Source organism: Puma concolor, chromosome C1 (assembly GCF_028749965.1).
Source record: "Puma concolor isolate L17-30 chromosome C1, mPumCon1.1.hap2, whole genome shotgun sequence".
In the NCBI taxonomy this organism is placed as follows: domain Eukaryota; kingdom Metazoa; phylum Chordata; class Mammalia; order Carnivora; family Felidae; genus Puma; species Puma concolor.
Window position 1 is genome coordinate 36,795,768 of NC_141674.1, and position 15,006 is coordinate 36,810,773.

The 15,006-nt window shown below is 45.6% G+C and overlaps 1 protein-coding gene across 1 annotated transcript; it reads left to right on the plus strand.

Moving 5' to 3' along the window:
• The first annotated feature begins 792 nt into the window (after window positions 1-792).
• Window positions 793-11,549, plus strand: LURAP1 (leucine rich adaptor protein 1). The gene is made up of 2 exons (XM_025912682.2): window positions 793-1,191; window positions 10,706-11,549. The coding sequence occupies exons 1-2, from the start codon at window positions 994-996 to the stop codon at window positions 11,225-11,227; spliced, it is 720 nt and encodes a 239-aa protein (XP_025768467.1). The 5' UTR covers window positions 793-993; the 3' UTR covers window positions 11,228-11,549.
• The last annotated feature ends 3,457 nt before the right edge of the window (window positions 11,550-15,006 follow it).

The window sequence follows — 15,006 nt, forward strand, 5'->3', positions numbered from 1 at the left end:
GATCTGTCTGGCCCATGTGGACCTTTCATCTTCCATACTGATTACTTCTCAGTGGCCAGAAGAACGTTACTTTCTTTCTTTCTTGTTTGTTTGTTTGTTTGTTTAGAGCAAGCAGGGGAGGGACAGACAGAAAGGGAGACAGAGAATCCCAAGCAGGTTCTACACTGTCATTACAGAGCCAGATACGGGGCTTGAACCAACAAAACGTGAGATCATGACCTGAGTCTAAACCAAGAGTCCCTTGCATAACCAACTGAGCCACAAGGCACAGAATGTTACTTTCTATTTCTTTAATCTAAACTCAGTGGCTGGGAGGGGTGGTGGTGGTGCCTGACTGACTCCCTCTTGATCCCCGGTTGTGAGTCTGAACTCCACCTTGGATGTAGAGATTACTTACAAACAAACAAACAAACAAACAAACAAACAAACTTAAAAAAATAAATTCAGTGGCTACACTGAAAGTGGTGTGTGTGTGTGTGTGTGTGTGTGTGTGTGTGTAGGTAGCTAAATTCTGACCACTGTTTTAGACCCAGCCCTTCTACTCCAGGAAGTCTTTCAAAAACCTCTGCAGATCTCTTAATTTCCCAAATTCCTGAGGATGCTTATTTAGCCTTTGTTCTGCAATACAGGGCGCCTGCTGTGTACCTGGCTAGATTTAGTTGGAAGAGTGGGCAGAAGGCACTGAACTCTCCTAGCGCCCCTTCAAGTACAAATCCAAGTACAAATCGCCGAGCCCCACCCATTCCAGGGCCAGACGTTCAGACGTGTGCACAGCCCTCGACCGACACACACACACATACATACACACACGCACGCACACGCGCGCGCGGCTCTGCGCTGCTTTTCTGAGTGTTACGGCGCCCTTCGACCGCCCCCGCGCGGCGCGGGCGGGGACCCACCGGTTCCGCTCGGCGCTAGTCGCGGAGAAAGGAGGACCCCTGGGAACAAGATCCCGCCGTCCGGTCTCCCAGCACTTTTAAGCGGTTGGCCCGCATGGAGGGGACTGCGGAGTCCCAATCGCCTGACCTTCGAGACGTGGAGGGCAAGGTGGGCAGGAAGACCCCTGAAGGGCTGCTCCGCGGGCTGCGAGGCGAATGGGAGCCAGGAACCTCTGGCGCCCTGCTGCTCCCGGGGGCGCCCAACACGGGCCACGGCCTGGGGGACAAGATCATGGCGCTGAGGATGGAGTTGGTGAGTGTGGGCTCCATGGGCCAGGGGATGGAATCCCCAGCTAGGGCTGAGGGACAGACTTATGCCCCCAGAGTTGGACAGGAGAGGAGAGCATTAAAATTCCCCATCTTACTCCTCAGGGTCCCTTCCAGATCAATCCTTAAACCCTGGGGTCCATTAATTGACCCTCCCAAGGGTAAGTGGGGTGTTGATGGGTCCTGAAGACTTGAGGTGGGAGGCATGGGCTCTAGGAAGTTTTTACTGCCGAATAATTGGGCGGGGAGAGGTGAGGATTGGGAAGCACTGAGAACCTAGCACAGCCCAAATCTCCCCCACCCCACCCCTCCACCAGGTGCCATCTATCCCCTGGCCACCATTAAAGGGCAACCAGTTTCTTCTCTTCCTGCAAACTGGGTTGCTCCTCTGAGGCCTCAGTGTTCATGACAGGATTTAGCACAGAAGAGATCTGGGTGAAAACCTCCTGGACTAGGGCCACTAAAGACATTCTCCCTTCCTGCAATGTTCTCCCACCCCCATTTAAAATATTTGGAAGTTCCTAGAACCTGAGCAGTCAGAATAGCAGCACCATCAGCATTGGCTCCATCATCTCCGAGCCCCCCAAGGATATTTATATTTTATCTGTAACTTCTTGGGGAGAAGAGAAGGAAACAGGCACCCTCCCCCTCCCCTGTTGCTGCTGGTCTAGATTCAGAGCCAGAAGGGCATCTGGGGCTGCCTAGGCTCCCCAAGGCCCTAGTTCCGGTGAAGGGGGTGATTCACACCTGCCACCACTTTGCAGCCAGTTCTGGGGAACCGAAGAATTCTCTCTGGCTTAGAACCAGGAGGCCATGGTGAGTGTGTCAGTTAATAGGTTTTCCTGGAGCCCCACTGTCTGACCAGTTCTGTGCCAGGCTGGGCTGTGAGAGAGCAGAGAATGAGGGCATGGGAGCTCCTAGACACCCTGCAAGTCTGAGAGGAGAGCCTTGTGGGCAGAGTAATCAGGGAAGGCTCGTGGGGGAAGGATTCGAATGCCATGTGTGCACTTGGCCCTGAAGGTTGGAGGTGAGTGCCAGATTCTTCAGGGCAGGGCTGTGACTGCCCACCTAAGGGAGGGGCTCGAATTTGCCTCATTGTACAAAGTGGTGCCAGGTATCATGTTGAGCACTTTACAAAATATTCGCTTAATACTCACAGCAACCCTATTTGGCAAGTGATCTTTTATAGATAAAGAAACTGAGGCACAGAGAGGTTAAATAACTACTCAAGGTCATATAAAAAGTAAAATGCAGAGCCAGGCTTTGAATCCAGATGATCTGCCTGCACTTTACATTTTTACCGTTGAGATCTGCTTTGTGCCAGACACTTTAAAGACATTTTACGTCATTGAAGTGAGAAGAGCAGTCATCATTCCTCCATAGGATGAAGCATGCTTGCAGGTGTTCAGGGGCTTGCCTGGGCTCACTCAGGAGCTCCGTGGTGGAGCCATGCCTCCTCTCTGGCTCAGAACTCTTCTGCCTTTGATGGGGATTTTCTGGTTGTAAACTTTAAGGGGGTGCATTTAACTTCTGATCAGGTCTCTGCATTCTGTTTTTTAAATTTTTTAATGTTTATTTTTGAGACAGAGAGAGAAAGAGAGAGAGAGAGACAGGGTGTGAGTGGGGGAGGGGCAGAGAGAGAGGGAGATGCAGAATCTGAAGCAGGTTCCAGCCCCAGCTGTTGGGCACAGAGCCAGACCCTGGTAATGACCTGAGCCTAAATTGGAGCTTAACTGACTGAGCCACCCAGGAGCCCCAGGTCTCTGCATTCTTGATCCAGCCTGGTCTAGGATCCTAGGCTGCCCATTAAAGGCACAAAGGAGGGCGCTTGCTTGGGGGCCCAAACAGTGAAAGGTCACTACCTACCCCATTCCTTTCTCTCTCCTTGGTCAAGGTGTCATTGATATCTTTGTGTACTCTGCCCTGCCCACTGGGTTGCACCTAGGGAGGACGGGACAGGGCAGGGGATTTCCCTTGGAGCAACTGGTGGCAGTACTGGTCCAAGCCCTCTAAGCACTGTCCTTCAACTGTCCCTCTCCCAGCAATCCTGCAGGGAGGGGACAGGCCTGCTCATGAGGCCAAGGTTATTCCTGCTTCTAGGCTCCTTTCCTCTTGGTTCCCTCCCCCTCTCACACTTTGAGTGAACCAGCCAGAGTCTGGGGTATGTGGGAAAGGAAAACAATAGCAACCTTCCCTACTTAATCCACCCAAAGAACTGTTGCTGTGACAACCTGCCCCCACAGAGCCCCCGCAGAGCAGCTTGAGAAAAAGCTTCAGGCAAGAAGGAGGAGAAGACCTGGGTTCAAGTCCTGGCTCAGCTCCTGAATTATTTTGAGATCTTGAGCAGGGCCCTGACTTTCTTTTGGCCTCAGTTTTTCTGCCTCTTGGAAGATGAGAGGACAGGAGCTTGTGGGACCAGATAGTCCTAGTAAGAATAGTCTGAGAATCTCAATCTGTGGCCAGGGAGCTGGGCCTGGAATCTCCTGGCTTTACCCCAGGGCCTGATTTGTATTGAGTGATGAGGGAGCCATACTTGTGACCCCAGGGCTGGGCTGAGAGTCTAATATGTATGTGTTAAGTGGGGGAGTGGGGAACCTGACCCCCTGGGAAGAGAATTGGATTGTGGTGGCCTTTAAGGCTGCATCTCTCTGAGCTATTTATACCTTTCTGTTTCCAAAGAGATGGTGTGGAATGAGTGTTTCTTTTTCTGGCAAGAAAAGTCTTGCTTTTTTCTATTCTGGGGAGTGATGCTGTCACAGTCAGGGAATCCCACTGTCACAGAACTCATTTTTCATCAGCATGGTAAAACCCAACCCCCTGAATCCTGGAGACCTCCAGAGGGGCCAAGGATGGTAAAGGCAATAGGATCACAAAGTCTAATATGACCTAGGCTGAGCACCATAAATGAACTGTGCAGGACCTACTCTCGGGGAGCTCACAGTCTGAATTCACAGGAAGGAGGGAGAGAGACTAATAACTCTGGCACAGGACCGTAAGTGTTATTGGAACACAGCATGGGCTTCCTGGAAGAGTTTTCATTAAGGAGTGACATGGTCAGATTTGTACTCTGGAAAGGCTACTTTTTTTTTTTTTTTATGATTTAATTTTTAAGTAATGTCTACATCTGTCATGGGGTTTGAACCCTCAACCCTGAGATCAAGAGTCATACACTCTACTGACTGAGCCAGCCAGGCACCCCTGGAAAGGCCACTTTGAATTGGAGGGGTTACATGCTGTTTCCTCTGGTTGGAATGTCTCTCTCCACCGCTTAGTCTGGCTAAGTCCTACTTAACCTTTATGCCTCGGCTGATGTGCCTTATTCTAGGAAGCATTTTCTTACCTCCCTTTGTTGGGTTAGGGCCCTCTAGGTACCTGTGGCCCTCTATATAGCAGTTGTTTCCCCTAGCATTTACTACATTGAATTTTTAGTGCTTGTGTCATTGTCTTATCTTACCCATAGATTGTGAACTCCCTGAGGCTAAGAAATGGTGTCTTTTCTTCCTTTAACACAATGCAATGCCTATAAGAAACACCCAGTAAATATTGTTTCATAACTGAATGGATTAATTACATCGTGAGGAAGAGCAGGGAAGACTTCCTAGAGGAGGTGGCATTTGAGGCTGGGGCTTGAAAAATGAATAAAGTCAGTGGGAATTCCAATTCAAGATGGCAGATTGAACACATGCATTTACCTTCATTTCCTTCTGAAACTTCACTAAAAAGCCAATAGAAGGATTATTTTAAAGGCCATGAAACCATTATGACAACAAAAATAGGAGAGAAGATGATAGGAATAAAATTTTGGAAGCTAAAGAGCAGAAGGAAGACTTGTAACTTAGTAGACCTGAAAAAAAGCTGAATTTCAAGCTAGCAGCAAGGAAAGCTGAAAAGCAACACATGTTGCACTACAGAAACCCTCAAAGGTCACAGGAGTTGGAAGCACTGGGTATTTCTAGAACTGGGGGGCACAAGTGAAGCTGAAAACAGAAGGGTTTGTGAATGTCTGTTTAAGAATCATATTCTAAGATGGGGCGCCTGGGTGGCTCAGTTGGTTGAGCGTCCGACTTCGGCTCAGGTCATGATCTCACAGCTCGTGAGTTTGAGTCCTGCGTCGGGCTCTGTGCTGACAGCCTGGAGCCTTCTTCAGATTCTGTGTCTCCCTCTCTCTCTGCCCCAACCCACTCACATTCTGTCTCCGTCTCTCTCAAAAATAAATAAACATTAAAAAAAAATTTTTAATAAAAATAAAAAAAAAAAAAAGAATCATATTCTAAGATCTCCTCCCTAACGGGGCAACCAGATGCCAACCACTTCTTTATCCTAACAGAAGATTGGAGATGTAAGTTTTGGAAAAGAATAGTACAGAAGGAAGGGAAGAAGGGGAAGGAAGGAGAGAAGAAAGGAAGAAAGGAGGAATTATAGCAGGAGAAGCATTTTTAGTATGAGAAGTTTTATTTAATACATCTAGTTTGGTTTTGGACTAGGGCTGCTGGTTTCACTGTTAACTTATTTGTCCCCAGTATGAAACAATTGAAGATAATCTTCTTTATCATATGTCATTAATAATCTGTATAGTCTGTGGCATTTCAGTTGTTCATGTTTATATCTCTTTATTTAAAAAAATTTTTTTAATGTTTATTTATTTTTGAGAGACAGAGACAGAGCATGTGCAGGGGAGGGGCAGAGAGAGAGACATAGAAGCTGAAGCACGCTCCAGGCTCTGAGCTGTCAGCACAGAGCCCGATGTGAGGTTCGAACTCACAGACTGCAAGATCATGACCGGAGCAGAAGTTGGATGCTTAACCAATTGAGCCACCCAGTTGCCCCTGTTCATATCTCTTTATTGAAACTGCAAGTTTCTGTTAAGTAGGGACAGTTTCTCCATTATCTTTGTAATCATTAGACAACTCAGGAACCAAATAACCATCTGTTTCATTGAATTAGAGTTGTGATATTATTCCAAAGTCACAAATAATTTCAGGTACAGAATTTTGTTCTGTGCTTATGCCATGGTAATATGTAAAGTTAAATAGCTACCATTTATGAACTAATACTTGTCAGGTAGTATCTTGTGCATGTTAATGCATTCCTTCCATTTATTTTTATTTTTTAAATGTTTATTTATTTATAATGAAGGAGAGAGAGCAAGAGGGGGAGGGGCAGAGAGAGAGGAAGAGAAAAATCCCAATCAGGCTCTATGCTCAGCACAGAGCCCAACACAGGGCCATCTCATGAACCATGAGATCATGACCTGGGCCGAAATCAAGAGTCAGACGCTTAACTAACTGAGCCACCTAGGGACACCCTTCCGTTTTTTAAAATAAACTTTTTAATTAGGTAGTGTCCTCGGTGCACCTGGCTGGCTCAGTTGGTAGGGCATGTGACTCTTAATCTCAGGGTTGTGAGTTCAAGCCCCATGTTGGGTGTGGAGACTTTTTAATTAAAAATAAATAAATAAGTTAATTAATTAACTAAATAAAAATTAAAAAAAAATAGTATCCTCATTTTACAATGAAGAAATGAAGGTTTAAAGGGGAATAAAAATTCCAAAATCATATGGTTCATTAATGGCATAACTGGAGTTTGAATCCAGATCTGTTTAATTCCAGTGCCTATATTTTTCTCAGTGTACAAATACTTGGTTATATTCTGGTTTATCATTCTAGATGTAAAACAATCATTTACTGAATAATTCAATAAACATTTATAAATTGATATTAAAAAAAAAAAAACACCTAGGACCAAAGGTCTCCAGATTGAGAGACAACAAAGTTGAAGGCAAGAGGGATTAAGTAAAAATGTATTAAATGTTATGATATACCCTTCTAGCATTTCCCCCTACTTGGCAGCTTTCCTTATATTCTCAAGATGGGTATAATATGGTGAATATGGTGAACCTGAGAGAAAGTAACCATAAGAGATACTGACTCAGGGCCAACCCAAATAGCCCAGCCAGATAATTGCCAGTTTGCAACCAGCTTTTTAGAGACCACTCTGAAGTATGAGCAGCTACTAAACACTGTAAGACACCTGATGAGACCCTCTAACTGTGCAGATGTAGATAAACAGAAAAAAACAACTTGAATGAAATGGAGATAATATTGGAAGATGAGAACTTATAAAAAAATCATTAACTATATCCCTAAAAAGATAAGATAATATTGCAGCCATATCAGGAAGCTATAAACAGGAAAACATTCAGAGAACTAGAACAACTCTTAGAAATAAAAACATGATAGGAAAATATGAAAAACTCAGTAGAAGGGTTGATAATGTTGAAATATTTCAGAAACTAGAGCAAATACAGAAAAAGATGGAAGAGGATTAAAAAAAAAAAAAAAAAGAGGATCCGTCCAGGACACCCTCTATTCAAATAATAGGATTTCCAGAAAGATCATAGAAATAAAGGAGGAGAATAAAGGAGGAGAAATCAAGAAAGAAATAAAGAAAATCAGAACTGAAGGATATGAGCCTCCAGATTAAAAGGACCCATTAAGTGGCCAATTCAATGTATGAAAATAGACCCACGCCATAGCAAATTATTGGGATAATTTAGAACACTGGGAACAGGGTGCCTGGGTGGCTCAGTTGGTTGAGCGTACAACTCTTGATTTCAGCTCAGGTCATGATCTCACAGTTCATGGGATCAAGCCCCACTTTGCTAGCACAGAGCCTACTTGGGATTCTCTCTCTCCCTATCTCTCTGCCCCTCCCTCGCTCATACTCTCTTTCTTTCAAAATCAATAAATAAACTTAAAAACAACAAATAAAAATTAAAAAAAAAAAAAACATTGGGAACAAAGAGAAGATCTTAAAAACCTCCAGAAAGAAAAGGAAGATGGATACATCCAAACAATCAGGAATCATAATGGCATCATACTTTTAAGTTTAACACTGGAAACTAAAAGACAATGGAACAATGCCTTAAATCCTGAGGAAAATTTATTTTCAACCTGGAATTCTATACCCATCAACTGTCTATGAGGGGAGGGGAGGATAACAGCATTTTAAACATGTGAAGCTTCAACAAATGTACCTCCTATGTAGACTGTTGCAGGAAGCTACTGAAGGAAAAGCACCACACACACAATAAAGGAGTGAATCAAGAAAGAAGAAGACATAGGATCAGGAAACAAGGGATCCAACTCAGGAAAGAGGCAAAGGGAGTCCCTAGGATGAGAGTGAAGGGGGATCCCTGGAGGATAGTTGTGCAGCAGGTACAGATTGGGGCAGATCAGAAGGCTCCTGGGGCGCCTGGGCAGCTCAGGTCATGATCTCATGGTGCATGAATTCCATCCCCGCTTGGGATTCTCTGTCTCCCTCTCTCTCTGCCCCTCCCCTACTTGCTCGTGCTCTCTCTTTCTCAAAAATAAATAGATAAGGGCGTCCTAGTGGCTCAGTAGGTTAAACATCCAACTTCAGCTCAGGTCATCATCTCACAATTCATGGGTTTGAGCTTCAGATTCTGTCTCTCCCTCTCTCTCTGCTCCTCCTCCACTCACACGCTGTCTCTCTCTTTCAAAAATAAATAAACATTAAAAGTTTTTTTTAAATAATAAATATTAGAAATTTTATATATAAAAAAGAAGGCTCCTGAAGAGCTGTCTCTAAGAACATGGAACAGATGGAAGATGTGATATGTTTAAAAGCCTTGAGAGGAAAATTCAGACAATTGGGAGAGGGTTTGAGGCTGACTTACTGATGATTATATAGCAAACTAAGCAAAAGAGTAGTAGTAGTGTATGTAGCAGTAATAATATGATAACGTAATAATTACGTAAGATGATACATATCATTTATTATTATTCTAAGGCATAATTACAATAATATTATTATTCTAAGGAAAACATGAAGTAAGAAATGAAAAGTAGCCATAGTAAACTGTACAACTTAGCCGCGAATAGCATTTCCAAATCCTAATAAGGTAAATACTGAATAATTCATTTTATCACGTATGTTGGAATACAGAGAGAAAGGTGTCTGTATGGCAGAGGATCGGGGAGTAGGATGAAAAAGTTAAATCCTTAACCTTCTATCGTATGGGAAGGCAATAGAAAACACCTAAAACTTAAAAGTCAGTAAGTGGAATGTTATTTGGAGATTAGAATCTAAGTACCAAAATAAGCAGATAAAAAATGAATAATGGTTGTTTCTGGGAAGAAAGATTTAGGATTAGGATGGGGGACTATTACTTTTATGATAAATCTCACAGAACTCTTTGCGTCTTTAATCTATGTGCATCCATTACTTTGCCTAAAAGGAAAATTAAATAAATATGAAATCAGGAAGTCATGTGTGACAGGACTGGGGGGCTTCCAGGGAAGTATGCTAAAAGTGAAGCTGGAGAGACAGGCAGGGGATGTATTATGACAGCTTTTGAATGCCTGCTGCTAAAATATTTAGATTTTATTCTCTAACAGTTGTGCAAAGCCCAGAAAGTTTCTTGAGCAGGGGAGGGACAGATTCAGATTGGTATTTGCGGAAGATAACTTAGGGGATCTGAGGTAGGAGGGACCTAAAGATTACCTGGTAAGTTAGATTTACTCCCAGTACAGACACCCTAGACTACTAGTGTGTGGTGAAGAGAAGCCCTGCATCTGTAGCCAACAGGATTCTGACCCTTTGAACAACTGCTACCCACACCCTGAAGGGACTGTGGGGCCAGGTGAGCTCCCTCTTTATTCCCCAGCTCCTGCCTCCTTTTGGCTCAGTCTACTTCCTAATTAACACCAGACTCCCTATCAGGTTGTTCTTTGATTCTGGACTGGTTCAATAGTTAATGCCCTATTCTATGAAGTTCAAATCTCAGTGGGATCGGATTTCGATACTAAACATTTACTGAGACCTAACTCTGTGTCATGCACCGTGTTGAATACTTAAATTTTTTTTTAACGTTTATTTTTGAAAGAGAAAGAGAGAGACAGAGTGTGAATGGGGGAAGGACAGAGAGAGAGGGAGACACAGAATCTGAAGCAGGCTCCAGGCTCTGAGCTGTAAGCACAGAGCCTGATGCGGGGCTTGAACTCATGAACTGTGTGATCATGAAGTCAGATGCTTAACGGACTGAGCCACCCAGGTGCCTCCAGAACTGAGATTTTAAACTGCAATCTGCGGCGCCTGGGTGGCTCAGTCTGTTGAGCGTCCGACTTCGGCTCAGGTCATGATCTCACGGTTCATGAGTTCGAGCCCCGCATCGGGCTCTGTGCTGACAGCTCGGAGCCTGGAGCCTGCTTCTGATTCTGTGTCTCCCTCTCTCTCTCTGCCCCTCCCCCGCTCACGCTCTGTCTCTCAATAATAAATAAACCTTAAAAAAAATTTTTAAAAACAACAACTGCAATCTGTCTGCTTCTAAAGCCCACACTCTAAATCAACCATACTTCTATTCCCATGCTTCTTAAAATTGAGGCATGGTTGGTTGGACCACAAAGTGGGGTCTCTAGAAACATTTGGGAAACCCATGGCTCTGAAGCTCAGACTGATTCCTTCTCCTACTCCCCCAGGCTTACCTGCGAGCCATCGATGTGAAGATCCTGCAGCAGCTGGTGACTTTGAATGAGGGCATCGAGGCTGTGCGCTGGCTGTTGGAGGAGCGGGGGACATTGACCAGCCACTGCAGCAGCCTCACCAGCAGCCAATATAGTCTGACAGGCGGGAGTCCAGGCCGCTCAAGGCGAGGCAGCTGGGACAGCCTGCCAGACACCAGCTCCACTGACCGGCTGGACAGTGTCTCCATCGGCAGTTTCCTAGACACGGTGGCCCCCAGCGAGATGGATGAACAGGGCCCCCCTGGGGCTCCCCGTCCTGAGATGGACTGGGCAAAGGTTATACCCAGTGGGAACAGGGCCAGGACTGAGGTGGACCTGACAGCCACCAGGCTAGGGAACTTGAGGGCTGTATGGAAGCCCCCAGGGGAGAGGCTCCAAGGTGGACCTCCTGAACCACTAGAGGATGAAAGTGTTAAGCTTGGCTTTGAGGCCCACTGGTATTGGGGGCAGTGCCAGGATGATGTGACCTTCTTGTAATAACTTTCCCGTCCTTTCATATTTCTATAACTCTTTCATCACTAGGTCCTGGTCTCCCTAGAAATTTATTCTCCCTTATTCTGGGTCTAGGAGGAGCCTGCATTGAAATCCAGTTACCGTGGAAACCTGGCCTTACCATCCTTCTGGCCCCTAAGGAGGCTCTGCTTTTATCCTTCAATTATTGGGACCCTAGAGCTATTTACATAGATACAATGACTCTAGAGGCTTGACCTGTAGCCTCTGGTGTGATAGTATCTCTTCCCCTTCCCCCTTCAACTACGTAAGGATTTGAGGGATTAAGGACCCATAGGAGATCACTGATGAAGAGATGGGGGTGTAATTACCTCACCCAACATCTAGGAGTCTTGGCCCCCCTCTTGGCCAAGATGGAGAAGTGTGGAGGGACATGGACATTCAGGGCCAACCTTCCATGGATTGGCCCTCCTAGAAGCCTCTAGGGTTGGTAGAACCATCCCTTCCTGTCTGGTGAGTGATATCATTTCCTGCCAGGATGGAATAGACTTTCCTCTGTACCAGTCTCTTAGTGGTGATAGGGCAGTATAGGGTTGTCTGAGCCCCTGCTGCTAAGTGAGACTACACCATTTATTCTCCATACCGTTACTTCTTGCTAGAGGGATCATATCACCCCTCCTGGTAGGAAAGCTTCTCACTGTCAGATGTTTGTGTTCCTTTTCAGAAAGGTTCTTACTTTTTAAATTGGGTGTTCTCATTTTGTTCTAGGGGGTCTCACTTCCTCTGTGACCACATCCCTATCTGATGCCAGTATTCCTACATCTGTGCTTTTAGGGAGGGAAATTCAGGGGCCTCTACCCACAGCTCTCAAAAGTTTGTTTGGCCTGCCCTGCCAGTCCCCTGTCTTACCCCTTCCCTGGGTTGCCCCCATTTTTGTATTCTGGCTCCAAATCTGTCTGCCAGGAGGTTTAGCCTTTGTGTCTCCACACCTTCTCAGTTTCCACTTCCACTTCTTCAGGGCCTCTGGCCTTTTATATGCAGATGAGTCCCCCATCTACCCCCCTCTCTCCCCATTGCTGATGGGAATCAGAGGGAGAAGAAGCTTGAAGAGCTCTGGGGGTGTATCATAATTTCCAAAGAGGGGAGGTGTCTTCTCTGATCCTGTGATTTCCCTTCCCCCATCCTGCCCCGGACCTTCTACCATTTGGTCACAAGGATGCCTGCCAGAGGCTGAGACACAAGAAATCTCCTTGTCTGGGTTACAATGGGAGTGTGGGGGTGTGGCAGGGAAAGACAGAGGCTCTTTGGTCCTAAGCCCCACATCCTATGAGGGGCAGAGATAGAGGGGAAGGCTGCTTTCCTTCCTCCCTTAGAGCAAGCCCTAGACCCCTGGGACCTGAGGTGGGAGCAGGGAACTGGCTCTGAGCCTAGGTCCTAAGGCCCTAGTGAATTACCGCAAAGAAGAAATTCAAGGAAGCTGCCAACCTGGGGCCCAAGGAGAGGACAAGTGGAGGTAGTGGGGGGGGGGGGGTGCAGTTGTGAAAGAAGGGCTGTGGCTGATGTCAGAGAATGAATTCTTGGAGATTAACCCTTTGAACCCCAGCCAACTGCCTATATGTTGGTCTTTGTTTTTCCTGGGGCCTGAAACTAATCATTGGAAGGCAAAAAAGAGAGAAAAGGATGTCAGGTGATCCTTGCCTATTTGCTGTGCCTTCCACCGTGGAGGAGGAGCTTCCCCAAGTGCTATAATAACTCCTGCAATTTCTCTACCTTTTGTTCTATGCTGGAGAAGGGAAAGAAGACAAGTTAATCTCCACTTTCCCTAAATTTCTCAAGTTTTGTTCTGCAACTCCCACCCCAGTCCTTTTGGGGCAATGTGTTCATTCCATAGCTCCCCCCTAAGGACCCGCTCTTCTCCCATCCCCTCAAAGTGATCAAAATCTCTAAAGCATATTCTTAGCCTTTCCTCCTTTGCTACTTACCAGCCCTCTGCTTAACACCTCTTCTGGTCTTGGGGCTCCTGACTTCCCCTTAGGGTGGCAGTTCAAATGCCCTTCTCCAGTTCCTACTCTGTTGCCATTTTGTAGCATGCCTCGGGTAAACTCCTTTTCACTTAGAAGCTTTGTGTTCTTTTTTGAAGCTTACTTGTTTGGTTAGGCTACAAACTTCTGAGCTGAAGAGGGTGTGCGCCCTCTTGTGGCCATTGTGTGCCATAGCCGGGGTAGCTGCCTAGAATCTCAAAGCTCAAGTATAGCCTTACAGAACACTGGACCTTCAGTGCACAGACAAGCTAGAGAGACAGGCCTAGAGAGGGCAGAGATTTGCCCAGTGTCACCCATTGTGGATCCAAGGCAAGACTCTAGAGAACCCAGATTTCTTGCCTGTCTGCCCACAGTGCCATCACTTGGCTAGACTGTTCCCCCATTCCACCCAGTTAACACCACCCAAAGGACAGAAAGCAATTTTTCCTTGTGTTAATATTTAGGTTCTTAATCCTATTCTAGAGAGGCAGCTCAGGGTTTAGAGAAAGTGCTATAGGCTCTGAGGAAAGAGAACCTTGGACCTCGACTAGGTAAAAGCTGCATGAATCTGGACTGCAGATATAAGAAAAATCATCCTGGACAAACCCTTTTCCTAGGGAGGGCCAGTAGGCCCAGACATTATGGAGGGAGAGCTCAGCATTTCAGACCTGGAGGTTAGAAGTAAGGTGGGGGTGGGGAGCTTTGAAATTAGGAAATCCGGATGGATCCTGTGGAGTTGGGGAGCTCCGCAGGTCTAGGGAGTACAGCAAAGTTGGATAGGTACAACTGGGTAAAGGCAGAGATGAGACTGCTCCTGGAAGCTGAAAAAACAATGCCCGGGAGGGTAAAGGGTGGTGCTGACAGGATGAGCCCATCAAGGAGTTATGAGACCTTGGGAGTGGGCAAGTGTAAGAGCCTGCATTTAGGATGGAGCAGTAAGGTTGAGTATTGGACTGATTGGAAGCTCGGTGGCAGCTTAGATGAGAAATGCTTGGAGCTTGTAGCAGACAGGCTCACTGTGTGTATGGGTTCCAGGCACTACTTGGTGTTCAGTGACACCTGTTGAATGAATGGAAGAACGAATGTGTGTAAACCCACAAGGAGATATGACTTGTTTTTTAAAAAGTAGCTAATTAGGTCATAGTAGGTAATATAAATATTATTCTATTTAATTCTTAGCAACCCTCTAAATAATGCATTATTAATCATGTATTGTTGCTTAGATATATGTTCATGGTGAGATAGGTAATAAATCAACTATAATAGGAACCTGGGTCAGTCTGGCTGCAGGGGCTTCCCAGAAGTCTTTGATTCCCCACTCCCCAATGTCACAGACCTTACTCCTCTGGGAGAACAGGTTATGCTGCCTAGCAGCAGGGCTAGTATGCTAGTTTCCTCCTGCTGCTATCATGAATTACCACAAACTTATTGGCTTAAAACGACACAAATTTATGGGAATGCAAGCTGGTGCAGCCACTCTGGAAAACAGTATGGAGGTTCCTCAAAAAACTAAAAATAGAACTACCCTGCAATCCAGCAATTGCACTACTAGGCATTTATCCACGGGATACAGGTGTGCTGTTTCGAAGGGACACATGCACCCCCATGTTTATAGCAGCACTATCAACAATAGCCAAAGTATGGAAAGAGCCCAAGTGTCCATCGATGGATGAATGGATAAAGAAAATGTGGTATATATACACAACGGAGTATTACTCGGCAATCAAAGAGAATGAAATCTTGCCATTTGCAACCATGTGGATGGAACTGGAGGGTATTATGCTA

What these genes read in the sequence shown, in the direction of transcription:
- LURAP1 (XM_025912682.2), top strand. Translation starts at nt 994, where the DNA reads ATGGAGGGGACTGCGGAGTCCCAATCGCCTGACCTTCGAGACGTGGAG. An exon ending in TGGCGCTGAGGATGGAGTTG is followed by an intron (nt 1,192 to 10,705) that starts GTGAGTGTGGGC and finishes CTACTCCCCCAG; the next exon opens with GCTTACCTGCGAGCCATCGA.